The following is a 27,083-nucleotide window of genomic DNA, read 5'->3' as shown; positions in this document are numbered from 1 at the left end:
TAATGATTTATTTTTGGGCCTTTTACGCCTTTATCTTAAAGACAGGACAGTGGATAGAGTCATACACAGAGGAGAGAGAGAGAGTGAGGAATGACATGTGGGAAAGGAGCCACAGGTCGGATTAGATCCTGGGCCGCTCGCTCTCGAGGACTTAAGCCTCAGTACATGGGCAGAGCGCTCTAACCTCTACCTATCTGCGCCTCCTTTTTTCCTGGGTTCTTAAGACCAACAGCGCCGCCTTACAGGCTCGTCCTTGGCGACATGTTTAGGGCGGCAGGTAAGAGATGTGTGCGGTTTTGCAGCGTCGTCATCTGGGTGCTGTGTGTGTGGAATTTCACATGTCAGCACCATGGTTACACAAAGCTGCACTGGATCAAAGAGTGTGGACCTTTCACAGACACCCACCAATGCTCCGTCACTTTCTGTTCCCACCTGGTCTTTTCCACTCTGCATTTTTCTGCACAGCTACACCAGAAAATAAAGATAACATACGATAATGTATGCTCCTGATTTTAAAACCATACAGGAAGCATTTTGAGTCCTCATTGTTGACTGTTTATCGTCATGAACATTTGCATTCGTCTCATTCCGTTAAAGCTAAAAAAAAAAAAACAAGACGAGCGCTGACATAAAGCTGACTGGTGCAACCGCAGAATTGACACCACAGCCAGTTCTCCAACCAAAGCACCGGTTAATATACTCATAAAAACATCAAAGATCCCTCAGGTCGGTTTACAGTCTTCAGCAGAACAGATTCTTGTCAGTTTTTTGTTTTTTTTTAAGATTTATTTTTGGGCTTGTTGCGCCTTTAATTGAGAGATAGAGATAGGGATAGAGTTGAAAAATCAGGGAGAGAGAGTGGGGAATGACATGCGGGAAAGGAGCCACAGGCTGGACTCGAACCCGGGCCGCCCGCTCAGAAGACCACAGCCTCCACACATGGGGCGCGCGCACCCACCACTGCGCCACCAATGCCTCAATTCTTGTGTCAGTTTGAAGCAGAGACTCAGAACTCTCGTTTATGGAAACTTCAACGACTGTATTGTTGTTTTTCTTTACATTTTCTCTCGCTTGTCCTCCTCTAGTCTGCTAATCGGGTTGAGAGCGCTTTAAGGAGTCAGCAGAGCTGTCAATCCTGACGTTACAGCCGCTCTTTTTTTTCATCAAATACCTAATGAAAACAGCAACACTTGGAAAAATCAGCACTGGGGACATAGATCAGCAATAGGGATGTAACGATTCACTCAACTCCCGATACGATTCTCTCAACATTTAATTTAAAAAATGAGACTGAAGACAAATTATGACTGGAAAAGATTCCTTTAGGGGCTTGATTAAACGCTGCATCATGTTGGTCGTGCTGTTTCTGTAGTTCTCTGTCTTCTTGTGATATTTGCACACAGTTTTTGTCTCGTCTGCTATCTTCTCACCTCTTTCATTTTCTGTCTCGGGGAAAGCCAAAATGCTTCCACACCTCCGATTTTAAAAGACAATGACGCGTCCTCAATTTCAAAATCTCGCTCTGCAGCTGCTGACGCTCACCGTATTATTGAGATTCATTTTTCAGAGTACAGATGTGAATCTTTACATCCCTTATCAGCATGATGAACTATCACAACAGATTCCGGGTTTGACCAAACAGTTATTGGAAGTGTATTTGAACTTTTATAGTTTTGCCCCATGTCTCATCTGTTAACACAGAGGAGGCGGGGCTTATCAGCTATACTGCAGCAAGCCAGCAGGGGGAGCAATAAATATGTCGGCTTCACTCTCAGACAGCTGTTTCTCCGTCACCCTAATACACAATCGGTCCTCACAGTCAGTTTTTCCCCCTCAGCCTCTCTATCCTTTGTTGTCTTTGCTCAGAGTCAGGAGGTGAAGCTGAGAGCTGAGTGTTGTTGTTACTTCTGGCTGCAGACCAGCTGCTCTTTTGTCTCATCTCTTCTCTATGTGTATCTTTTACAGTGTTGTGTTTTCAGCGCCGTACTCAAAGGTTAGCGGTGTGTTCAGGGTCAGAACGCAGTGTGGGATCAAAAACACGAGTCTGCTGGTGTGAATTAGCTGTCATCAGTGATTAGGCAGGCGTATATACAAGTATGCAAAGAGCCAATTGCACACAGGAGCCCTGCATGCTCAGGTTTGGAGACCCTCACAGGGAGGGGAGGTCAGATGCATGAACACACTTTCAGTCAGGGACAGATCGTAGTGGTCGAATCCCCTGAGCTGTTTTTGTCATGGTTCTGTGGGAGGTAATCCACAGAGGAACTACCCAAAGAAAAGGAGAAGGGCAAATCATCCCTGAGGCGTTTGGTGTCTTTTTCTAAATTTAGAAAAGTTAAAATGAATCTCGAGAGGTTCCAGTTAAAAACTTATATAAGAGATTAAACTCAATAAAAGCTTGTGTTGTCTAGTCTAGAATCACAAAAGGCCTTGTTTGCGTTACCAGTAATTTAACTAAAAGGGGTGCGGTGGGAGCATTTATCCATTTTCAACAGTGTTATTTTTATTTCTCTGAATGTATTTTTGATTGATATCTTTAGTTATGCCCCTTTAAATGGATTTACTGATATTCCGTCAGGGAGGTCATGATGTCTGCATGCCCTCTTCCGTCTTGTAATGTGTTCTTCATTTGTGGATGTTTTTCCATCTTTTTTGATCTTTTCCTCTTGTGTTTCTCTTGTGGACATTTTGTGCTTGACTTTTTACACACTGACGTTGAAAGGAAGAAACTTTTTAACCGGAAAAATTATGCAAAATATTTGTATTTTCAAAAGATCCATCAAGTGTGGAAATGCAGTGACAGATTTTTTTTTATCAGTAAATATTTATATAAATCAAAACACTTCTAAAACAGTCCAATTCTAAAAGAAAATAATGAAGAAAAATAGAGACGCTACAGGTTTAGATTCATGATTGTTCCCTCTCGTCTCTTCAGGTCCTGCTGGTTTTCGCCAAAGAGGACAGTCAGAGCGACGCCTTCTGGTGGGCCTGCGACCGCGCTGGATTCAGGTGCAACATCGCGCGGACGGCCGAGTCCGCCGTGGAGTGTTTCCTGGACAAACACCACGAGATTATCGTCATCGATGGACGTCACTCGCGCTACTTTGAGCCTGAAGCTGTGTGCAGGTGAGCCTTACCTGTGTGACTGCTCTCAGCGCCCGTTTCACTCTGCGGGAGGCATTTTAAATAAGTAACCAACTTCCATAGACAAAAAAAATAACGATGACTCATATCAGTGTGATACATCTTTGTATGCCATAAAACATGGTTAATGTATTTTAAATGTTTATATTGGCTGATGGTTTTGATTTTGCCTGATTTTAAGGGGTGCCGCGGCCCCCTCAGCACCCCTTCTTACCGCGTCCCTCGCCAAAAGGTTCAGAGAATCTGTCCAACAAAGACCAAGCAATCCTACACTGAACTCAAAAATAATAAATACTTATGAAGACTTTCCACAATTCAGTCTGTTTGAAATTAAAGGAAGAATGTGCAACGTTTTACAGCAGAAATCTGAGTCATGACTGTCTACAATGAGAGAGAAGCTCGAGTCCTGCTGTCTGCGTTGTTGTCAGAGACCTCAATGCCACGTAAACATTTGTAGATCACGGCCATTCTGTGTCAGTTTATGTGCAATGTGAAGCTACGAGATAACTAAAAAGCTAACATTAGCGTGCTAACAACAACAATGCAGGTCACAGACGATTGCAGCTCGAGCAATTTTTGACCGCCGCTTGTGCTCGACTCCTTCGTGCGAACGCGAGGGGGGGAGGGGGGTTGGAGGTGTGTCGTTGGAGGAGGTGGAGGTGCAGCCAAACAGCAGTTTGTTTTGGTTTCTACCTTTAAGTGTAGTTTGGGGGAAACTGCTGTGGAGCACTGGTTGGCGCCCTCTGGTGTTCAGTGGAAGAACACTTGAAATGTACAACCTGATTTTTAACACTATGAACTACTTCAGGAAAAAAAGGATCCCACATAATTCAATTATTAATCAAAAACAGAGTGACATTTAAGTGAGCCTAAAACACAAATTGTCACTTTATTTCTTTATTATTTATGTATTTATTGTCTCTCTTTCCCATTCTCCACTGCAAAAGGCTCTGGCCACTTTCAGAAACCTCTTTGACTCTTGAAACACATTTTCTTGATTTCACACTGGTGACTCTGGGATTCAAGTTCTGTCTTCTTTTCAGGCGTTTGAAGACTTAACAGGAACCACTGTCTTAAACTCAGAACACATTTCTACATCCTTCACTGTGTTCCCTTTTCTTGTGTGGCTTTGTGGCTGAACCTCTGCAGCAGATGTGTGTGTTTGGCGTCTGTGTGTAAAGTGCTGAAACGTTCCCGCCCTTCTTCTGTGGCCATGACTTTAATCTCCAACCTGGACCACATGTTTATCCAGCACCTGAGTCCAAACCGCTTCTCATGGGGGGTCAAAGTGTGAATGGAATGAACTCCCGCTGACTTTTTAATCCACATATTTTTATTTCCAGGTTGATCAGAGCCACAAAGCCTTCTGAGAACACCGTTATTCTCGCCATTGTGCCACAAAAGTAAGTTTGATTTGACTTGTTATTTGTTCTCTGTTTTCTAGTTTTATATGTGACTTCAAATCGAATGTCTGTACCGGTCACAGAGTCAAACAGAAGTGGCCGTGAGGGTGCATAAACAAGCCCTTCACTGTCAGGTCACAAAGTTGATCATTACAAGGATGTTTCCTAAAAAAAAAAAGACTTGGTTTGTAGATTGTGACGATTCTTTTCTCTTATTTTAAAGAGTGGCAGACCAGGACGAGCCGTCTGTTCTTCCTCTCCTCTGTGCTGGATTCAGCAGGGTACGTACAGCTGTGTTTCAAAAACAGAGTGAACGTGTCATCATTGTCTCTGAACGAGGCTTTTATTGAGGCCTCTAAGTGACTGCAGACGCTAAAATAGCAGCACGTTAACTCTCCTGAAAGAGGCTCCGACTATCGGCAGTGTTTGAAGGTGTGAAAATGACGTCGGAGTTTACAGAACAAGTGGCTGCTGAGCACATTCTGACTCATTTCTCTCTCTCTCTCTCTCTCTCTCTCTCTCTCTCTCTCTCTCCCTTGTCACTTGACCTCGTTCCGCCTGCAGAGGTTTGCGGAGAACAGCAGTGTGTCGGCCTGCTACAATGAGCTCATTCAGATTGAGCACGGGGAGGTGCGCTGTCAGTTCAAACTGAGGTAAAGTTAAAAGATAACCACGTTAAATAAAATCACACATCCCAGACAGTGAAAGAAAGTGCATGGACTGAAATTTATTAATCCGTCTGCAGGGCCTGTAACTCTGTGTTCACCGCTCTGGAGAACTGTCAAGAGGCTGTGGAGATCACCAGCGAGGACCACATAATACAGGTAGAGAAAACACACACACACACACACACACACACACACACACACACACAGACATGCAGATGCATTAGACTAAAGCCAGATTCAGAAGACTCCTTAGCCCGTCTGTGGCTCCCCTAAAGATGTGAATCTGAAGAACCTGGTTAAGTAAGTATTTGGATGTATTCACATTTTTTTCAATTTCAACAGAACTGCAGTTTTAAGGGGATCTAAAATAGCAAAAAGGTTGTTTGTTGGTGACACATTCAGCTGCAAAAATGTGATTTTCAAAAGAGTATGTAGCCCAGTTTACACATGCACTCCTGAAAATGTGCAGAAAATATCAGCACAGCCTGTCCATGAAGTCTTCCTGAGCTGCTCTTCAACACATGTCCCTCACAGCTGGGAGTTTTCCCTGGGGGACAGGGGGGGGGGGAGGGGGGGGGGTCTCGGGAGGCACAGACATCATTTCAAATGCAGAAAAAAATACGAAGGGGTCTGGCAGAAGAAACTCCGGGTAAAGTCAGAGTGAAAAATTCAGCTGTTTGCGTTCACGGCGTGCTTTAAATTGCTTTAAATGCACGATCACGAGTCGTCTATCTGAACGCTAATAAGAGTTAAAGCACGGCGCTTAAAGGCACGACACTGATCCCGTCTCTGCTGTCATATTCCTGAGTCCATGTGACGGACCGTCTGAGCGTCCAGTCCCTAATGTATATTTTTCGTTGTTGAATGAATACAGCTGACATCTTCTGTAAAAAGGAACGCGTTTCAGAGTCGGGTTTTGGTGTCAAGATTTCAGAAAAAGGAATGAGTGTGAAGAGGAGTGTGAGGCCCGGCAGAAATGGAAATGTCAGGAGTTTTTCAGGAGTTTTTTGCATGTTGGAAAGCCTTTTATGGAAGTCACACTTTCATGGTTACAGCATGTCCAAGATGGTGGACGAAGCAACAGAGTGCAACGCTGTATAGGTTATTGCCTTTATGTTTAATTACTTGTAAATACTCGTCACAACGAAGAAACATCTCACCGCAAAAAACGTGCAAAAAAAACCCCAAAACATTTATACAAAATCATCAGATAAACTGCGCAAAGCAACACAAAAGAGTCATTTTAGAAACGGTCTGATTGCTCGACTTAAACTTGAATATCTTCCTGTTTTTGTTTTTTTTTGTCTCGCAGTATGTAAATCCAGCGTTTGAGCGTATGATGGGCTACCACAAGGGGGAGCTGATGGGGAAGGAGCTGACTGAACTCCCCAAGAGCGACAAGAACAGAGCAGACCTGCTGGACACCATCAACACCTGCATCAAGAAAGGAAAGGTAAGAAGTGTAATCATTCACAGTTATCATCTGTGGAGTGAGAGAGTACTGCATCATGTCCTGATTGGTTTTTTTTTTGTTTGCTTGTTTGTTTGTGAAGGAGTGGCAGGGTATTTACTTCGCTAGGAAGAAGGCAGGCGACAGCATCCAGCAGCATGTGAAGATAACACCCGTCGTCGGCCAAGGAGGGTGAGATGTTTTAAAATCTTCCCAAGAGGTCGACGTCATTACCGAGATGTCTAAAGCGACTGACACACTCTCGTCTCTTGTTACAGGAAGATTCGACATTTTGTAGCCATCAAGAGACCTCACATAGACAACAATAATCAGGTGAGTGGAATGATAATCTGATGTGTTACACAAGCCCTGATCAGTCTGCTGTTTTCACACAAGTGTTGTAACTAAGCTCAGCCGTTCATATTGATTCTGTGACGGCGTTGTAGAAGCCTGGCACAGCTGGAGCTCCACATACACACACAGTCAGACATGCACACACACACACACACACACACAGCGCTGTGCTCCCCCCCGCTGGCTCAGCTGAAAGTGTCTCACCTCTGTTACGACCTCCAAAACGTCCTCCCCTCATTACGCTTCAGCGACATTCACATTGAAAGCTAAACGTCACAGGGGCGTACAAATCACATCTTGTAGCGGCAGTCTGAGTAGGGCTGCAGATACCCGAGCGTCCTCACAAAAATCTGAATGTGTTTCAATCATCAGCACTCTAAAAAAAACCCTGAAGGCCTTTTTAGTAGAGCTTCTCTCAAGAGGTTACGTCACAGCCTTTTGCCTCCAGAGTGGCTGTCAGAATCGAATACACATTGATCAATACACATTTTTAGGCCACTTAGTGAAGGCTTCCACTAATGAAGTTTGACGCTCCAACGATTCTCTCCACACCCAAAAAAACATCCAAACGACCACCACGTTCAAAGCTTTTTTTTTTTGTGATCAAATATTTATTGTTTTTTTTTTTCAATATGGGTAGGCAGGAGGCGATTACATGAGTTCCATTGAGCAGAACAAGGCATACCCACACGCCCCCATCCCCAAAATCCCAGCATTGTGTACCAGACAATGATATAGATAAGGCAAGGACCTAAGTACCTACAAGATGAAAAAAAAAACATAATAAAAAGAAATACATTTTTAAATAAAAACAGTCAAAATAACAGCGCAGTAAAAAGACAAAATAAAATGGAGAAATAAAATAAAAATAATAATAATAAAACAGACTAAATCGCCCAGCCCCATTACCACACAGCCCAGTGATCCCCTAATACAGGGATGGGCAACTTTGGTCACAGCAAGGGCCACATTCATTCAATTCTCACTGCCAGATTGCCAAATTGTAGAATACAAAAACGATTACAGTCAATTATGTCTCAAATTTAACTCAACATATACCACTGATCAAATATTATTATGGACATATTTCTGGTTTTCATGATTTCATGGCAGATTTTGTCTTGTTTTCTTCATGTTTCCAATTAATTGATGTGTAAAAATTGACCTGAGGGCCACGTTGAGGGTTGATGGGGGCCGCATGTGGCCCCCGGGCCGCCAGTTGCCCACCCCTGCCCTAATACATCTGAATATGAACAACACCATTAAAGCAAGCAAAGGTTACTAGGATCGTCCAAAGTTTGAACTGTTTACTTGGACAACTAAAAACACTGATTAAGAATTACCGTCCATTTCCAAAGAGCAAGAAAATAAAAAGTAAAAAACAGAAATCTGTATGGCTCCTCTCTCTGGGTGTCTGAATGCAGCCCAATTCACCCACACTCTGTTTGTGTTTGGAGAAATAATTACTGCTAAAAACCTTTAATGTATTTCTTGTAAAATAACTGTACTAATTTAATGTGATGGCTTCAAACAAAATCAATGAGGTAAGCCATTGCTGAGCGGGTTTAACACGCTATCAAATGAAAACAAAAGGCAGCCGCGGATCCAAAGTCAACTTATAAGCTACATTTATTAATAGAAACTTTTCAGCAAAAAACTAAACTTCACAAAATAAAATAAACAAATCAGACAACTAATTAAGTTGTTTTTGCTCTTTTGTCGAAATTTGAACAAATCTCAATCCTGGTTGGCCCGATAAAGCCTGGTGTAAATTAGGTCTTATGTGCAGATGACAAACTCTGCTGAAGTTTAGTTTATTGGTTTATTTTGACAGTGAGCATGCATAACACAACACAGCTGTCGGGTCAGAAATAGCCCTAAAGCTCCTTCACTGTGATATCACATAAAAACAACATATTACAAAAGTACATTACGTTCTCTTATGATCTTTAAATCTTCAAAATGAACCTCAGGTCGTGGTGTCAGATTGAAACCGCCTTGCAGATTTTCCAGCTTTGTGGTTCAGCAGCGTGCACGCTTTTACTCCCGCTGCAGGTGTGTGTCGCTGCTCTCAGCTGGGTTCTAGGCCAATAACGTCATACTATGCTAAGCTACGGCTAAACCCCCCAGGATCCCCCGCTAAGGCCTGCGAGGGCTAACAGCCAGGCGCCAGATCTATTTATACTCCCAACAAAGCTGCGCCGAGAGCGAGCTTTAGCTCACCGCTCGCTTTCATGGTGTGTGCACAGGGTGAGTCAGCCGCTGGCGTCTGCCTGCCAAAGCCTCATTCCTGCTCGTTTGGAGCGGGAAACCCTTCGACATGGAAGAGACTGATCCCATTCCCGAAAGTCATACCCCACAACCTGAGACGATGTGCGCTGTCAGACTAAACAGAATGATCAAAGTGTTCTCTGTTTCTAAAGCATTTTTTAGCACACATAACAGATGCAGTGTAGACATGAAGGTGGACTATTTGATGACCCCCGACCACACAGGGCTCTACAGCATGACAAGGATCTGATATTGTGTTGAACATTTTCATCTGAGCATTTTAAAACACTCTTCCTCCCACTCAGACGTTTGGCTGCGGCGCACAGTTTCCATCACATCGTGTTGTTTTGTAACGCAGCTTTTTGTCTAAGCAGGTTTACGGCCACTTGTCTTCAATGGAATCTCAAGCTTTAGTCAAGCTAATGCCAAAGATATTTTTAAAGATGTTTGTTTGAGTTCGCAGCCCCGCAAGGAAAAAGTAGTTGTAGCCAGGGTCAATCAGGCGCCCTTATTTGTCTACATGAGTGTTTATACTGCCTTAATCCTATTTACTGAGAATGGGACGCGCTGCAGAGACGAGAGACACGACTCAGGAATTTAAAGGGGCAGCAGAGTGAGAAAGATGAAATGGGATCGACTCCCTCTCTTCCATACAAATAATTCAACATGCTGATTTTGTAACATAAGAAATCATCATTATAAGGTTTTTTTTGATGAGCCTTTCGTTGCTGCATAATCGTGCAGGCTGCACTGTCAGCAGCATGTGAAGGTGCAGTGAGTCACTGGGTGTAGAAAATCTTCTGTAACTGGATTAGAGGCTCCTCATATGTACAATAACCTCTGTGTGGCTAACAGGACGTACAGGACATTTGTCACATGAAATATAGTATAATAAACACAGGACAGTGTTATATAAGGTTCACAGTCACAGAATAGTGAATCGTAAACAGAATTTTTTTTTTTATTTTTTTTTTATTGTTTTATTTTACAGGGACATTGCATATTAATAAACATTTTGGTAAATATGCCAGAGTTAGCCAAAAGGCAAATTTTCATCTGTTGTCCCTGGCCAGATTTTATTAAAGGCTCCCTAAAAAAACCAAATTCAAACATCGCTAAAAGCTACAAATAGAAATAACATGACAGTTTTTATCTCTGGATGTGTGCATGTCATCATTCTGTTCTTTGATTTGAACAAAATATCAAATTCACAGACATTCATTAAACTTGAGGATTTAGAAACTGTGTTGTCGGACGGACAATTCAACACAATACAGTTTACAAACCAAAGCTGCTGTTTAGGCGTATTTGTCTATTTGACCTACGGAGGTCAAGAATGGCCCTGCTTGTTATAATTTATGAATCCTGTTAGGAAGCGAGGGAACTCACCATCCGATACAATACGATCCGATTTGAAACGATCAGTATGATACGTTATGCGGTGCGTTACAATACGATGCAATACGGTGGGACACGATAAGTTATGATATGCGATACGACCGCCTAAGATCCAGTTACAGCCAATCAGTGGTGGTCTTGACCGGTCTTGATCCGAGACAGGTCCGAGTGAAAAATGCTTTGGATTCAGAGACCGAGACGGAAACCCTCAAAGCGTGGTCTCAAGACCGGTTTTGAAAACGAGACTGATTTCCAGTATGACAACACGAGTGTGAAGGGAATCACGATGATTGTGTCTCTGTCGGTGAAGATGTTATTTCAGTGACTCTTGTTATTCTTAACCTTCAGTTAACTCAGGTCTTCCTCTCTCTGTCTGTCAGATTCACAAGTTCAACAAGGAGGAGAGATGCAGCGGGGAGCATTCTCAGTCAGGTAACAAACAAAACACCACAGACTGTAAAGTACATCAACGCAGCGGCGATTCACACTTCATCCCATGTACAGAAAGGAGCAGGGAGAAGGATAAATCTAGTTTTGCCTGCCCCCTTACTCAAAAAGCAAAACAATAAATGTCTGGATGTTCTGTCCAAATTACAATCAATGAATGAATATCACGCCAACATGAAACAAATCCGACAATTCAGTCTTCACTTCCTCAGAAATAAAAAGGAAAAACACACACAGAACACACTAACTGCCAGTTTCATACAGTCTGATCACTTTGTTCTTGTACATTTTCTTGAACTGAAATATCTGAACACAACCCCTTCAAATCATTATTTAAAATCAATTGGGGGGCCCTCTCTCCTAAAGACGGTTAAAACGGATAATTACCAGTTTTCTTTGTTGACTTTTATTGACAAACTTCGGTTTTCAAGGCAAATAATGCAAGCTATGCTCAGCAGGGCAACGAGAGTAAATGCTGTCAGATTGAGGCCCCCTTAGGGAGGTTTCCTACTGTCTTTAAAAAACGTTGCACATTTTGGTTCTCCTGCTTTGGTTTACGTTTGTCCCCTTACTAGTTAGCTGTAATTACTGAAGTTAGATCATTCCAAAGACAGAAAAGTCCAATTCAGAAAAAATGAATACTTGGCGACAGTCTCTCTGCAGCCTGAAGTTCATAAAGATAGATAAGAGCACAAATTGTGTCAAATGCGTAAGAAGCTAAATAAAACTTGCACATATCTGCATGGATCTGTCCAAACTGTCTCTCTATATTAAATGACCACTGTTTCCCATCCACAGAGTGCCATTCTCAACGTCACCGCGACAGGAGGAAAGACTCCATCGAGTCCCGATCGCTCAGCTCTCGCGGTAGTGACGGTGAGACCATTCAGTGTTTTTTGTTTTTTGTTTTTTTTTAATCTTTCCTTTCAGCTTCTGTTTGGATGAATGGAGAGCTGCAGAGTCTGCAGGGGAGATAAGCAGCAGATTCAGACGGACGGCAGTAATGAGATAACTGCGCTGAGGATAAAGTAAGAACACAAAGAAGCAGAAGAAGAAGAATAGAAGAGAGAGCGTGAGTCAGACTGTTTGATAGTCGCCACTTGGGCCGATGACATCACAGGCCGCTCTCTTCAACTCAACAGCTGCTGCTATTTTCAGGAATCAGCTGAGTGCTTCTTCTTCTTCTTCTTCTTCTGCGTCTACTCTTCAATCAAATCAATTTCCTCTTATCTCCTCTCATGTTTTTTCTTCTCTTTACTTCACATTTTCTTGACATTTACATTTCTTAAATTCTTCTATTTAAATTTCCTTACATCCTTCCTTCACTTCATCAAGTGTTTTGTTTGGAGCTAACAACAGGCCTTGTGTAAAATGATTTATAGTCAGGTCTAAATCAGGGTTTCTCAACAGTAGGATCGGGACCCAAAAGTGGGCCGTGAAGTCATTTTCAGTGGGTCGCCGAGGTGTATCCGGGGAGAAAGAAAACTGTGTAAAGAAGTCAATGAAGTGCTTTTTAAACATGTTTGTTTTGTTCTGTTTCTTTGCTCTGCCACACATTGATACCGCCTGATGTATAAATCTGATTGGTTAAAAAAAAAATCCCAAATTTGGGTCGCAGTTCTGCATGACGGAGTTGGTGGTGGGTCCTTAGGCTGGACCAGCTGAGAATCACTGAACTTAATATCCTTTTTTTTTTCTTTTTTTTTTTTCTTTTTGCAGCTTCGGGTTTACAGAACCGGAGATATTCCTCTGTCGCCAGGATTCACTCCATGACCATCGAAGCTCCCATCACCAAGGTACAAAACCGCCAGCAGTTACACTTTTTGCACAAACAGTGAAAGAACAACAACTTAAACCAACAGCTAAGGTTTATGTAATACATGGTACCACCAAATGTATTTGACTCTAGATAGGCATTCAAAAACTTTGCCTCTCTTAAAGGAGCAATACATAACTCGGACACCTAGTGTCTAAAATGGGTACTGCAGTCCAAATTCAAAACATTAGAGAGAGCTGTCTCCCCCCCCCCTCCTCTCTAGAGTCCATGCTCACACAGGTCACCATGTGGTGGACACTGAAGCTTCAGTGTTTATCCAGCTCTGCATGGGTCTGTAAACCTTTCTGTGTTCTAACCTCTCTCCATTTTTCAAAAAGCATCTCCAGTATTGATCCTAGTTTGAGCACGTTTCTGCTCGTGGAGCTTATTAGAAACATGCAGAGGCTTTTTAGGTCGGGTACAATCACTTCTATCTGAACCACTTCTCTTGACCCGCTTCCATCGCTGCAACACCTGTTGGTCTGACCTGATAACTATGGCAAACCGAGGGGCGTCCAAAACGGCCAATGTGTGGGGGGGTCGCCTTAAAACCGCCTACCTTCTCTGGTCCAAACAAATCCAGAGCATTCAGGAGCAGAATCTAAAGTTAGAAGGAGGACATACTGGCTGCTGTGTTGTTGTCAGAGATGCCAGCACTTCAACATGTTTCCTTAATGTCTGATCGTATAGTGAGGACATTTTAAGATTTAATTCAGTAGATTTCTTACATATTTCTCCTTTAAGATATTTAGTTACAGTAAATGTTTGAAGAGCAGGATGTGTTTTGAGTCCTTGGTTTATTTGAGAACATAACATATAAATGAAAACTGTTCAGATATGATCAGGGATTCATCTTTGGATTCTCCACGACCCCGTTATCATGATGTGAAGGTGCCGTGAGCAACAATAACCCAGAGCAGAGAGGAGGCCACATCAGATTTTGGATAAAAGACAGTTAATAGATCTGTCCTCTCCTGCAGGGCCTGTGATGCTCCGAGGTCCTTAAAGGAGCTTTTTTTTTCCCCCCAGAAGAGTTTTCTACGAGATCATATGAACCGTGCACAGTGAAAGGAGCGCTCTGTGTTCCAGCATGGCGTGCAGAGGGGCTCTTTGTGTTTTGTATGGAGGCTCTGTTGAAGCAGAATAGAGACGTTTCTGTCCCTTCTTCCTCAGGTGATCAACATCATAAACGCGGCGCAGGAGAGCAGTCCGGTGACGGTGGCCGAGGCTCTGGACCGCGTGCTGGAGATCCTGAGAACCACCGAGCTCTACTCCCCGCAGCTCGCCTCCAAAGAAGACGACCCCCACACCAACGACCTGGTCGGGGGGCTCATGAACGTAAGCAGCAAGAGTGAGACATTTCACTCATTCATAAGTACATGTGATCGATCCTCTTCTTAAGGAGAGGTTCTCATCTCACACCTTTGATATTGAACGTGCATTCTCGTCTGATCACATCGTCTTTGGCCTCCAAAATCAAATCAGATCTTTTTTTTTTTAAATGCCAACAGAGTATTTTATTCTTCTTCTTAAAGTTCATGAAAGAACACCCACAGTGAGGTGAGTCACTGCAGGGAAACATCCAGTGTGTCTGGATTAAAACAATCTGCAATAGGCTTCATGTGATATGATACATGATGTGTTTTTGTAGACTTTTTTTAATAATATAAAATAGTCACCATTCACTATGTACGGAAGCCCAAAGCAGACATGCATCGATGTATTTTATTCACTCCTAGTACGTTCTGGTTGTTTTTGAGGTCTCATCTTATATAATTTATCTAGAAACAGGCTGAACTTGTCTCATTAGTGAGGGGGAGCAGCAGCGTGGCATGTCGTGGTCTAAGCCTAGAAAATGATTCAGTTATCACAAGACAACCACAATTTTTAAGATGATGCCGGAATAAGTCGAGATCTCGAGAAACCAATTCTTTCCAAAAAAATTGTTTTATTCTTTTGTCGCCACTAAAACTTTTTTTATTATTTTTTCAACAGAAAAACATCAAACATAAACATAACATCAGAATAATTGTCAGACATTTAGACAATTTTAGGGCATAACGTAAGTAGTGCAGTTCACAAGGGGGTCTTTAAATATCTGCTCGTAATTTACATGATAAAATAAAATGAAAAGTAAAATAAAAAATAAAACAGTGAAAGGGAGGTAAACGACATAAAGTTGTCAGAACGAGTGGGGCAAACCGCCTAGCACCTTATCCATTGATCTGTCAAATATTGTCTCCATTTTGACCCATTTTTGCATTGTACAAGTCCTTTCTTACGCTCAATAAGAAAGTCAGTCTTTTCCATCTCGTGAATCTCTTTCATAATTTCGAAACAGTTATCTACTGGGCGGATCAGTTTGTAACCATTTACGGGTGATCGCTTTTTTTTTACTGCTACTGAAAATATTTTCAGAAGGGAATTCTAAAGATGATATTCATTGGATACAGTTGTTTTAAATACAATGTCTTGTATTTGTTGTTTCTCTCTCCAGGATGGGCTACGGAGACTCTCTGGAAATGAATATGTCTTCTGCAAAAGTAAGTTTCAAAGAAATATTGGAGTCTCCCCTTAAAACGAGCTCTTCCTTTAACAGTTGTGTCTGGACTTTTCCCACAGGTTGTTTAATGTAAATTCAGAGTAGATTCAAGCAAAAGTTTGTTCTTATCTCCAAGCAGGATCACATCAGTTCAGTAATGTCATCAGGGTAGGGGTTTGAAAACCTTGTTAATCCAGATGTTACCAGCAGTCTGGGAGATTTGGAAAACCCCCAAGATCACAGACAATTCTCTTGGAGGCTTGAGCTCAGCCTGAATTTGAATAATCATCAAAATACATAGAAAAATGGCATCTTCTCAACAAAACAAAGTCACTCATGAAGTGGAACATCTGTGCATACGGGGTGTGTGGAGGGGTATTGATCGGGGAGAAATGAAGAGGGTTCAGCCCGTGGCCTTCATTTTTTTTTTTTATTACTTTGTATTGTCATCATGTCGTAACATACAGTACACATATTTTATATTCAACATAAGGATGACAATATTTTACATTTTTATAAGCGGTGTGGTGTCAAAAAGGTTGTGTCTCCCCCAGTGACGTGGAAATACTAAAAATAACACTTACAATACAGAAACATGTTTTACAGTTTGTTTAAAGTAGCTTGAAGTCAAACTGAGGTAGCTTGGATCTGTGTTACATAAATTCATACATTTTTCCCTCCATCAAGGTTTTTCTTCCCTTTCTCTTTACGATATTTAACATCTTTAGGAAGGGCAAACAAACAAATTAGTTATATAAAATGAAAGAATAAAATAAAATTAAAAGACAGAGAAGAAGAGTCAAAGGAGAAAGAAATCAAATTCATTCTTCATTATTACAGATATAATGAAACACAAGGTCTGCTGCCGGGACTGAATCACATGAATATATAAATATTCATGTGGTTACTGAAGATATCACAATGTTCTTGGGAGCCTTCTAGGGGTGTTAACGCCGTATTATGTCATCTCCATTACAATGATTAAAGTCACAAGGACACTTAGCCGAGAGAGGATCTGAAGGGGAGAGTCTCTTTCTCGCTGAACTCGTCTTCTTGTTCATCAACTTGAAACAAAGAGCTGCCCTGCCTCTGCTCTCAGACGGTTTTTTAAACAATCTCATCAAACACCGTTCATGTAATCACCGTCTCAGAGGAGCTGATTTATGAAGCGAGACGTTAAGCCAGTGTGTTTGAACATGTATATACCAAGGCGGGTACAGACACTTATCGTTTAAATCCCCCGACAGAGCTCTCGCTCTCTGTTTGCCCCTTTTATGGTCAAATCACCTTGGACAGTGTGTGTGTGTGTGTGTGTGTAACCATGTGTGTGTAACTGAGTGTGTATGTACTCTACTAGATATGAGCCAGAGCCAGCTGGCGATCCCCGTCACTCTGAATGACGTCCCTCCATCCATCGCCGAGATGCTGAACGATGAGGAGTGCTGGGAGTTCAACATCCTGGAGCTGGAGGCAGCGACACACAAGAGGTAAAATCACCGCCAATTCAGCAGTTCAGAGAATAAATGTATTGCTTGTTGCATGGATATCATCAGTGGCGATTCTCGAGTCCGCTGGGGCCCTCTGCAAAAAAATAAGTTAAGGGCCCCTCAAACCTCTATTAGATCTAGAAGTGTCAAGATGCTCTTCCTCTTCCGGTGATTTTCATCGACGAGCTTTGGTTTTCAAAAGCATAATACATGATTTCGTAAGCAGAGCAATGCTGTCAGATGGGGCCCCATTAGGGAGGTGTCCTACTGTCATTGCAAAATTTGCGCATTTTGAGCTACTGATGTGGTTTTAAAGGCTTTATGTGTGATTTTCGCATCTGATCCAGCAGATGTCGACCTTGAGCTCCAGCATGAAAGCAAAACAACTCGCGCTGCATTGTTGTGTTAGCATGCTAACGCTAGCGATGTTTATTATGCTCGTATCTTCACACTGCATGTAAATTTACCTGAAATGAGCGTGATCTAGAAACACAGTTAAGCAGTGAGTACAGTATGTTATTCTTCTTTTCTCTAGTCCCTCAATTAAACAACTTTTATACGCGAGGGGAGGAGTCAGCCGGCCGTCCGGGCGATGTAAACAAACTGAAGATAGGACTCTGAAAACTCTGAAAACATCACAGACAGTGGGACTCGGGTGTTACACCCATTGTAGACAGTCATGACTCACAGAGTTATTTTCAGAGGATATACTTGATTTCTACATTTAAGTGTGAAAAATCTTTGAATAAATGTTGATGTTTCTTCTGGATGAAAGAAATAAAAATAAAACGTATTGGAAGGATCGTATTTCTGTCATGTTAATGCACAATATGCAAAGATATGTTTGGGATATAATTCACTCTTTTGATAGATTCAGATGAGAACAAAGGCCTCACTCTTGTATCTGTATTGTAAATGTTCAGCTCGCAGCTAGTTAGCCGGAGAGGTATTTTTAAAGAAAAACTTTCTGAGGTTTAAAACACACTGCGGTCCATTCAGCTCGTGTTTTCCTGTGATATTCTCTCTGCAGGCCGCTGACGTACCTCGGGCTGAAGATCTTCACGAGTTTCGGCGTGTGTGACTTTCTGAGCTGCTCGGAGGCCACGCTGCGCTCCTGGCTGCAGCTCATGGAGAGCAGCTACCACTCCTCCAACTCCTACCACAACTCCACACACGCCGCAGACGTGCTGCATGCCACGGCCTACTTCCTGCGCAAGGAGCGGGTCAAGGTCGGTAGAATGACACAAGTTTGGATTTAAATACCATAAATACCTCTTGATCTTAAGGAATTTGTTTTGAAATTTGCTTTTTATGGTTTCTTCTCTTTGTATTCCTTCCTTAGCAGAGAGCATTCCCTGAAAATTTCTGGGGAAGTTTTGTGCATGTGTGAAAATGTCTCCTTTCTCTGTTGTTTCCTTCAGGGCAGTCTGGACCAGCTGGACGAGGTGGCGGCTCTTATAGCAGCCACAGTGCACGACGTGGACCACCCGGGCCGGACCAACTCCTTCCTGTGCAACGCCGGCAGCGAACTGGCAATCCTGTACAACGACACGGCCGTGCTCGAGAGCCACCACGCCGCCCTCGCCTTCCAGCTCACTGTCCGAGACACCAAGAGCAACATCTTCAAAAACACAGACAGGTCAGTTAGAAGCAGTATGTAGCCTCTGTTAGCATGATTTACGTTAATGGCCTTTACTCCTGAACCTGATCCTTTTTCTTCTCCTGACAGGAACCAGTTCCGGACGCTTCGACAGGCCATTATTGACATGGTCCTGGCCACGGAGATGACCCGACACTTTGAACACGTCAGCAAGTTCGTCAACAGCATCAACAAGCCGATGGCCGCCATAGAAGAGACCAGCACAAGCGTGAGTGTGAGAAAAATGTGTTGCGATAAATGCTCCTGCAAAAGACACAAGTTCATATGATGTCAACCTTGATGGTTTTAAAGGCTTTATAAATGTGATTTGTGACAACTCGCGGTGCATTGTTGTGTTAGCATGCTAATGCTAGCGATCTTTATGATGCTCGTATCTTCACACTGCATGTAAATTTACCTGAAATGAGCGTGATCTAGAAACACAGTTAAGCAGTGAGTACAGTATGTTATTCTTCTTTTCTCTAGTCCCTCAATTAAACAACTTTTATACGCGAGGGGAGGAGTCAGCCGGCCATCCGGGCGATGTAAACAAAGTGAAGATAGGACTCTGAAAACTCTGAAAACATCACAGACAGTGGGACTCGGGTGTTACACCCATTGTAGACAGTCATGACTCACAGAGTTATTTTCAGAGGATATACTTGATTTCTACATTTAAGTGTGAAAAATCACATATAAAGCCTTTAAGAGAAACATCATTTATTTGTGGTCTTTGGGAAAAAAATAACTACATTACCCACAATCCTAGAGTGTCACAGTGACATGCCTGGATTGGTGGAGCATGCTGTAACCATGGCAATGTTTACCGTCCCTGCAAACATCAGCTGTCGTCTGCTACCACTGAAGTTTAGAGAATTCAACACACTAAAAATACACAAACTACAAAATATGACAACATCATTATTAAACACACTAAAAACTGCAATAAATATGATTTTAGAAAGAAGGTCCACGTAGCGTTTGAAAGAAGTGGTTTGCATGTATTTTTTTTTTCTCTCTCCAACAGAGCATGAACAGCGACTGTGAGGGTCAGGCCAACATCAGGAACTCTCCGGAGAACCGCCTGCTCATCAAGAGGATGCTGATCAAGTGTGCAGACGTGGCCAACCCCTGCAGGCCGCTCGAGCTGTGCATCGAGTGGGCCGGGCGGATCTCTGAGGAGTACTTTGCCCAGGTGAGGGGGGGAACACACAAACACACGGCCCAGTGTGAATAATGCCATGTTAAAAAAAAAAATAGTGAAGCAGCAGTGTATCTGTCTTTGACTTACTTTCAATACTTGATCTTATTTTTGGACTTTTTATATTCCAAGCTGCAGTTTTTCATGTAAAGATTTTTACGTGTATTAACTTGGTATGGTCATTTAATTGTCATCTTTGTGTGTTTGCCGTGCAGACGGACGAGGAGAAGAGACAGGGGCTGCCCGTGGTGATGCCTGTGTTTGACAGAAACACCTGCAGCGTCCCCAAATCTCAGATCTCCTTCATCGACTACTTCATCACGGATATGTTCGACGCCTGGGACGGTGAGAACTTTTTGGATTTGTACTCTTTTGCAGTGTGTCTTTATTTTTTTTTTGGTTATTTTCGTTTCAATTTCAATTCCAAGTAGAGGGGGTGTGTGTTCCAAAAATAAAAGCTCTGTGCATATAAACAGGCGTCTGACTGTGTGGGAAGAGGTTAGCTTATATGTTTACTCAGAAACAACTTAAACACTTACAGTAATTGGCTTTGTGGAGCTTTGTCACCTCGTACTGCTGGGGTTGCCCTGCAGAGCCGTGAGAGCTGTTTCACGGCTTGAACTTTTTAGTCAATGTACTGGACCTCCTTTTTTAGAAAAATTTGCGCAAACCATAAGCTCTCCTGAAAATGTTATTGGGAATTGAAGGAGGACTGCCCCTGAAATCCTCCTGATCTGGTTGTTCACATATTTACCTCACAGCGGGAGACTACTGTGTCAGTGTCACACGGGGTAAAAGGAACAAAGCAACAGTCCACTATACGACGCTATAATGAGAATTTTTGCCTCTATATCAGTGCTTTGTGTAGTTTGACAGAAACATGATTTCATAATATCAACAAAAGAGCGTAGAAGAACATACTGGGGAACAGAAAATGTGATGCAGCCGTTCAATTACATGCAAGGTAGAGGTGGGAAAAAAAAAACGATTTATGTAAAAATGTTTGATTCTTATCTTCTGAGATTCTAAATCAATTCAGAACTTCCTAAAATATAAAAAAAATGTGTCTAATCAGTCACGCCTTGCTAAGTGCTAAGGCTAGCTTTTTAACTCAGTAGAATGGAGCAACAAGACATTCAGCCGGTCTCACAGATGACTGGAGTAGATAGTCAAGAATGTACTCATTAAAAAATAGACTTTGAATCATGAATTCAGAATCGTTTTGAATCGAATCGTGACCCCAAGAATCAAAATCGAATCAAATCTTGAGACTCAAAAAGGTTCCCGGCTCTAGCGCACGGAGATCACACTGGTCGCGTGCAGACAGTCTACGCACCGTGCACCAAATCGCAAGGAATAAACGCCAACACCCCCTCCAACTTGCTCGAGGTGAATTCTCCTGAGAATATCCTGCTGTGTTCTCACATCAGCTCACTCAGACTCAATGTGGAAACAATTCTAGAGGGCTGGCAGGAGAAACTCCGGATAGAGTCTGAGTGAAAAATATGTCTGTTTGAATTCACACATAGAGCTCACCCTGAAAACTTTTTTTTAAAAATCAGGAGTTTTGTGCAAGTGTGAAAGCACTATTTGACACTTGAAAGATTCCATTTGATTATTCACAAAACATTTTTCATATCGTCGGACGTTTGTGATAACGAGGAGCGTACATCTATTGAGATTTATTCTCAACTTTAAGTAGAAGTAGAACCAGCCTGGTTATAGACCCCTAAATCTCAACACTCATTTATGATCACTTCATATGCGAATAAATGTCACATAAGATCAGGATAACACAGAACCTGAAACATTCAGATCATCATTCCCGCGCTCTGTCTCTGCCTTCAAAGAAGTCTTCATCTTTCAGGGCAGATTTCAGGAAGAAGGGAGAGCAGTAAGAAGGGATGTGACTTACAGAGCTTCTAGTTCCCCTCACTCCCACTGAATTTTAGTTTAAGGCTCCCCAAGAGGGGAACTTGTTTACTGTCAACACAGCTCTGATGTCACGGAAAGATTTCAAATGTCAGTGGGACAAAGAGAAAAGTGCGAGGGCGTCTGGGGAGGAAAAGTTTGGAAAAAAGAGAGGAGGGGATGACGGGGGTTCAGGAGACGAGGACACACAAACATAAAAACACACATGTAGCCTCTCTTAGTTGAACGGGGGTCACTGGGTCGCTGTCAGACCAACATGAGGTCGATGTGAGTCCAGAGATTCTCCGCGGGTCAGCAACAGGGCGGAAATTAAGATGTAAACAACAGCAGGTCGTGAACTGAGAACACACACACACACTGCAGACCGAATGCTGTGTGTGTGTGTGTGTGTGTGTGTGTGTGTGTGTGTGTGTGTGTGTGTGTGTGTGTGTGTGTGTGTGTGTGTGTGTGTGTGTGTGTGTGTGAGCAACATTGCAGAGTGTACATAACAGTAGACACTGTACATGAACCGCACACACCCTCATAGAAAAACACATCTTCCTGCTTAAAGTTCATGTTGAGTGATAACAGGAAGAGGAGCTGTGTGTGTCGTCTCAGGACAGTCGACGGAATCTGTTCCTGGAAAAAGTATTTCTAGCTTTGCGGAGAAGAGTATGTCTTTATTTTCATTTAAGAAGAGAATCATACGGTGACATAGTTTAGGGGAAAAAAAACATGCAGCAATTTCAGAAACGATGCAAAGTGGATATAAATGCAATGACAGCAAAAAACTGAAAATGAAAAAATGTGCTGCAAAAAGCCGAAGCATCTGCATTAACAGCAAACAAGCTGAAAATGATTTAGAGCATGTGTTCACTAAGGCTGTTGTTTCCTCTGGCAGCGCTCATTTTAATTACTAAGCCCATGCAGTTCAGTTTTTTCAGCGCTCAGTGTCCTGAGCTCAAACGCCCTCTGCCTCAGAACTTTTTTTGTCGCTGCGCACACGGCGCTCTCAGTAAGTCAGTTTAACTTCTGGAGCTCCTCCGCGCTCATCGAGGTCTAGAGATGCTGATACCTGGATATGATTTATTCATTTTCCTAAATAAAGTGAAACATTAAAGGCTTTATATGCGATTTTTTAATCCAGCAGATGTCGCCCTTGAGCACCAGCATGAAACCAAAACAACTCGCGCTGCATTGTTGTGTTAGCATGCTAATGCTAGCGATCTTTATTATGCTCGTATCTTCACGCTGCATGTAAATTTACCTGAAATGAGCGTGATCTAGAAACACAGTTAAGCAGTGAGTACAGTATGTTATTCTTCTTTTCTCTAGTCCCTCAATTAAACAACTTTTATACGTGAGGGGAGGAGTCAGTCGGCCGTCCCGGCGATGTAAACAAACTGAAGATAGGACTCTGAAAACTCTGAAAACATCACAGACAATGGGACTCGGGTGTTACACCCATTGTAGACAGTCATGACTCACAGAGTTATTTTCAGAGGATATACTTGATTTATATTATATTTAAGTGTGAAAAATCACATATAAAGACTTTAAGCAGACTGAGGTATTAAAACCAACCTCTGAAACTGAGGTTGTGTGCGCTGTGCAATTTAAAGCTGTGAATGTACACAGGGCGTTAATGCTGCAGACTCAAAAACACACAAACACAATAAAGAAAAGATAAAGACATTTTTTGCAAAAACCATCAAAATCAACTGAAGGCCTCCAGGCCTCTGGGGGCGCTCAGAAAAACAGCTTTGTTATTGACAGGAGGGAAAGTGAAGGAGATATGAGTTGAATCTCGATTTCCTCCCTAAACCCTGACTTAATTGACGTCGCCTTGAAAGTGAATGAGTGCACGAGGCTGCAAGGGCTCGAAATGGTTAAAGCATGTTTTTTAAAACTCCACAAAGACAGACCCTAATGTCCAAATGTGATATTCACACCCTGACAAACTTTTATAAGTCTAACACGACCATGACTGTAAAGCATTACAACCATTTCAAAATGAAATATTCTTGTAGTTTTTTTATTTTTGTTTTATTTTTCTGCAGTTTGATTTTGTCTTAACCACATGTGAATTTTCCCATGATCCCCCCCTCAGCCTTCGCCAACCTGCCCGGTCTCATGGAGCATCTGTCGGAGAACTACAAATACTGGAAGGGCTTGGACGAGATGAAGTGTAAGAGCCTGCGTCCTCCGCCGCCTTCTTGACCTTCGTCCTCCATCCTCACACCCGATTCGCTCTGAGCGGGGCAGGACAAGTGACGCGGCCCTGCGAAGGAACAATAAGCCTCGGGGGGGCTCTGTGACCTCCCAGGTAACCCCGTGGACATATTCACTGCCAGACGCTGGTTGGTTGATCAGGGACGCAGAGAGCACACATCGCTGACATGTGTCTCATGACCCCGCCCACTCTCTTGTTTGTCCACTCGACGGCCCTGATGAGTATTTCTAGAAAGCACTTCTTCTGTGTGAACCTTTGAGAGTTGACTGACAATCTGTAACATACAGCGTGACACTACAGAAACCTGCACTTTAACGTCGCTCTTTCTTCATCTCTTTCTTTGTCTTTAAACCCCTTCTTTTTTTTTTTTTTTTTTTCTACATCTGCCAGTTGCTGTAAAACAATTGAGGCGATTAAGACGGCGACCAACCGTGAGGCAATGACAGAAAAACAGCACTAAGAGGGATCACTCTGTTCGCGCTGGTCTGTAAACGTGGAGTTACTCAAATTCAAAATTGACGACTTTTAAAGGTGCTCTGCTGAAAATACTTCTGCTGTGTTGTGTCCAAAGTCTGCGGGATATTTTGACTTGTGTTAAGGACCAAGAACTGAGCAATCATCACGTCTGTTGGCCCCCGTAAAGAAAGAACTCACTTAGAGATTTAGGAAAGGGGAGACCCAGAGTAGACCCAGGGTCCAGTCAGAAGGGGAGAACCAACCAGGGGGATACTTTTTTCTACATTTTTTTCAGCAAGACATGACATGGAAGAAGGTTTGTTTTTGTGATGACTGCTGGGTTTTACCAGGTGGTGAATCATTTCACCCACACATTTTTTTTTTTTTTTAAGAATAACTTCTTCTAAGTCATCGCTCATTGTGCACTGTGAAAACAAATGAAGGAACACATTTATACTGTATACAGGATAGTTCAGGTCTTTTTAATCCTGGTACTTATTTAATATATTTTGGGGTCTACATGACTGATAGGTACTAAAGTTATTGAGTTGCTCCTGTAAACAGTGTGTGTGTGTGCTGGCTGCAGAATAATCCCTCAGAGACAGATAGACGTTCTTTTGTTAAAAGAGTGCGATACATATTTTTTAACTAACAGAACAGTTGTCACATTTTTCTACAACCAAAAGACGTCATTGACTTGAAGGGAGTTTTATGTCGCATCACACGGGAGTTGTTGCCGTTTGTATCCTAAACAATGTGTAACACAAGGTCACACAATCGAGGCGGGGCGGTAGATCAGCAACTCCTGTATCCTTGGAGGTACGATTACTTTTTTTTTTTTTGTCAATGGAGTCGGGTGCCTTTTAATGAGAGCGATGTAACAACTTCTGTTCTGGTTTCAAACAAGCTGCAGCCTCAGCTGTTCAAACATGTAGCTAAATGCAGGAGTGCAACGCAACTGCAGTTCATCGAGTGACCACTTGGGGCTGGCTGCAAAACGCCAAGGAATCTCCATCAGGGCTCATGTTAAAAAAAACAAAAAAAAACAGTTTTTACATGAGAAATAAACAAGTTTACAGCCTGGTTCAAAATGCAGTTTTAGTCCTTTTAGCTAATTTATTTATTCTTAAAAAACTCCAGTGGGGTTCAACTCATCCTATAAAGATTTCAAACAAACCCAGTATTGTGCTTAGTCGGCAACTGAGGGGTGAATTGGATCTAGTTTGGAAGTGTGTTCTTGCCGATGCAACAAATCCAATATCCAATGCATATCATCATTCTGGATATGCCGATCTGTTTATTTACCTCTTCCAGTAATTACAGAACAAAATGCAATTAGTTACACTCAGATTAAACTCAAATTAAGCTCGCTGCACGCTGAAAACTTCATTCACAAAACTTGGCTGAAATGACCTGGAGTCCAGCATAAGCCAAGACTCCACCTACAGGTCAGTATCGGAATTACACTCACAAACACAACAACACTGTGTCACCAAGGGTCTAATGCAGAGATAAAATACAACAAATAAAAAACATGCATTCAGGTTCTGATGCATCTGTTCTGATAGTATTGAGGCTATTGAGGGGCGTGTCCGAGTTGACGGACAGCTGGATGCCGTTGTTGGGAGATGTTTCCTGGAGGCTAGTCTTCAATCCTAACTTAATCCATTTACTGACCTTAAACTCTCGGCTTTTTTTGGGGCTGTTTTTCAAGCTAGACGAGCTAGAGGGGCGTGTTTCAGTTCCCAAGATATTTATTCATCCCGCCTCAGCAGCTCCACCTCTTTGCCTACTTCTTGATCAGAGTCAGCTTTTTCTAACATGGTTAAACTGCCTCTTCAGAAACCAGCGGTCGACGTCACTGAGACCACGTCTGAGTTTTACACAGTCTATGATTGGATCCTACTCTTTAACAAAACTGCCTCTATGTGTAGGGATCTCTTCTAATAATGCTGTCAGACAATTAGAATAACAATCGGAGTTGGTCAGTGGCCGATCTAGTGGTCGATCTTTGGTCCGACATGTTTTGCCCTGATGACTTTTTAATTCACTAAATTCTTTTTAAACATTCATTTAAACCCCCAAATATTAAAGCTAGGACCCAGGTTTAAAAACAGAAGGCGTTGATTCTGTGATGAAACAATATAAAAACCAACAGATGATACACACACACACACAGCTTTGTGACACTAAACTGTAGGAAGTTGCACCCAAATACAGTCAAAATAAATCATGGAGAGAGTGAGAGTGAGCGTCCGAACAAGCTTTTTCTATAAAACTACACTGACTGTTGAAGGATGCTTTTCATTGTTCCACTTCTGTAGGCGCGGTGCAAAACTGTCGTCCAAGTAGCTGTGTCTGAAGTCACGACAGGAAGTATGAATGAGCTCCAGAACAATGTTATGATCCAGCTGATGCAAAGCCAGCTCCGGCTTAAACATGTTTTTTTGGTTGTTTTTTTTTGTTACACTAATTTACAGGATCTGAAACCCTGCAGCTGAGAGAGGTCCAGCTTTGCATTTAGAGAAACAGACAAGAGAAGCCCGTTCAGACGAGGAGATTTATTTGATGTGTCTGCCCTCTGGTGGTTACAGGGAGGTACTGCAGGAGAGGCACACTTAACATGCATCATCTGCTAGATCTGATTTAAAATTTTCAGCTTT

The 27,083-nt window shown here is 42.4% G+C and overlaps 1 protein-coding gene across 1 annotated transcript in view; it reads left to right on the top strand.

Moving 5' to 3' along the window:
• pde8b (phosphodiesterase 8B) overlaps positions 1–24,881 on the top strand; it is a 43,045-nt gene extending 18,164 nt beyond the window's left edge. The window contains exons 3-22 of the mRNA XM_061061432.1: positions 2,936–3,126; positions 4,488–4,547; positions 4,771–4,828; positions 5,112–5,200; positions 5,293–5,371; positions 6,528–6,668; positions 6,769–6,857; positions 6,944–6,998; positions 11,069–11,120; positions 11,934–12,011; positions 12,855–12,931; positions 14,125–14,289; positions 15,449–15,494; positions 16,851–16,980; positions 18,011–18,209; positions 18,402–18,619; positions 18,710–18,848; positions 19,647–19,814; positions 20,036–20,165; positions 23,842–24,881. Of these exons, the coding sequence (XP_060917415.1) occupies positions 2,936–3,126; positions 4,488–4,547; positions 4,771–4,828; positions 5,112–5,200; positions 5,293–5,371; positions 6,528–6,668; positions 6,769–6,857; positions 6,944–6,998; positions 11,069–11,120; positions 11,934–12,011; positions 12,855–12,931; positions 14,125–14,289; positions 15,449–15,494; positions 16,851–16,980; positions 18,011–18,209; positions 18,402–18,619; positions 18,710–18,848; positions 19,647–19,814; positions 20,036–20,165; positions 23,842–23,951 (2,274 nt within the window). The 3' untranslated portion in view covers positions 23,952–24,881. The remainder of the gene's footprint in view (positions 1–2,935; positions 3,127–4,487; positions 4,548–4,770; positions 4,829–5,111; positions 5,201–5,292; positions 5,372–6,527; positions 6,669–6,768; positions 6,858–6,943; positions 6,999–11,068; positions 11,121–11,933; positions 12,012–12,854; positions 12,932–14,124; positions 14,290–15,448; positions 15,495–16,850; positions 16,981–18,010; positions 18,210–18,401; positions 18,620–18,709; positions 18,849–19,646; positions 19,815–20,035; positions 20,166–23,841) is intronic.
• The last annotated feature ends 2,202 nt before the right edge of the window (positions 24,882–27,083 follow it).

This window comes from Labrus mixtus, chromosome 17 (assembly GCF_963584025.1).
Source record: "Labrus mixtus chromosome 17, fLabMix1.1, whole genome shotgun sequence".
In the NCBI taxonomy this organism is placed as follows: Eukaryota; Metazoa; Chordata; class Actinopteri; order Labriformes; family Labridae; genus Labrus; species Labrus mixtus.
This window is presented reverse-complemented; position numbering and strand designations above follow the sequence as displayed.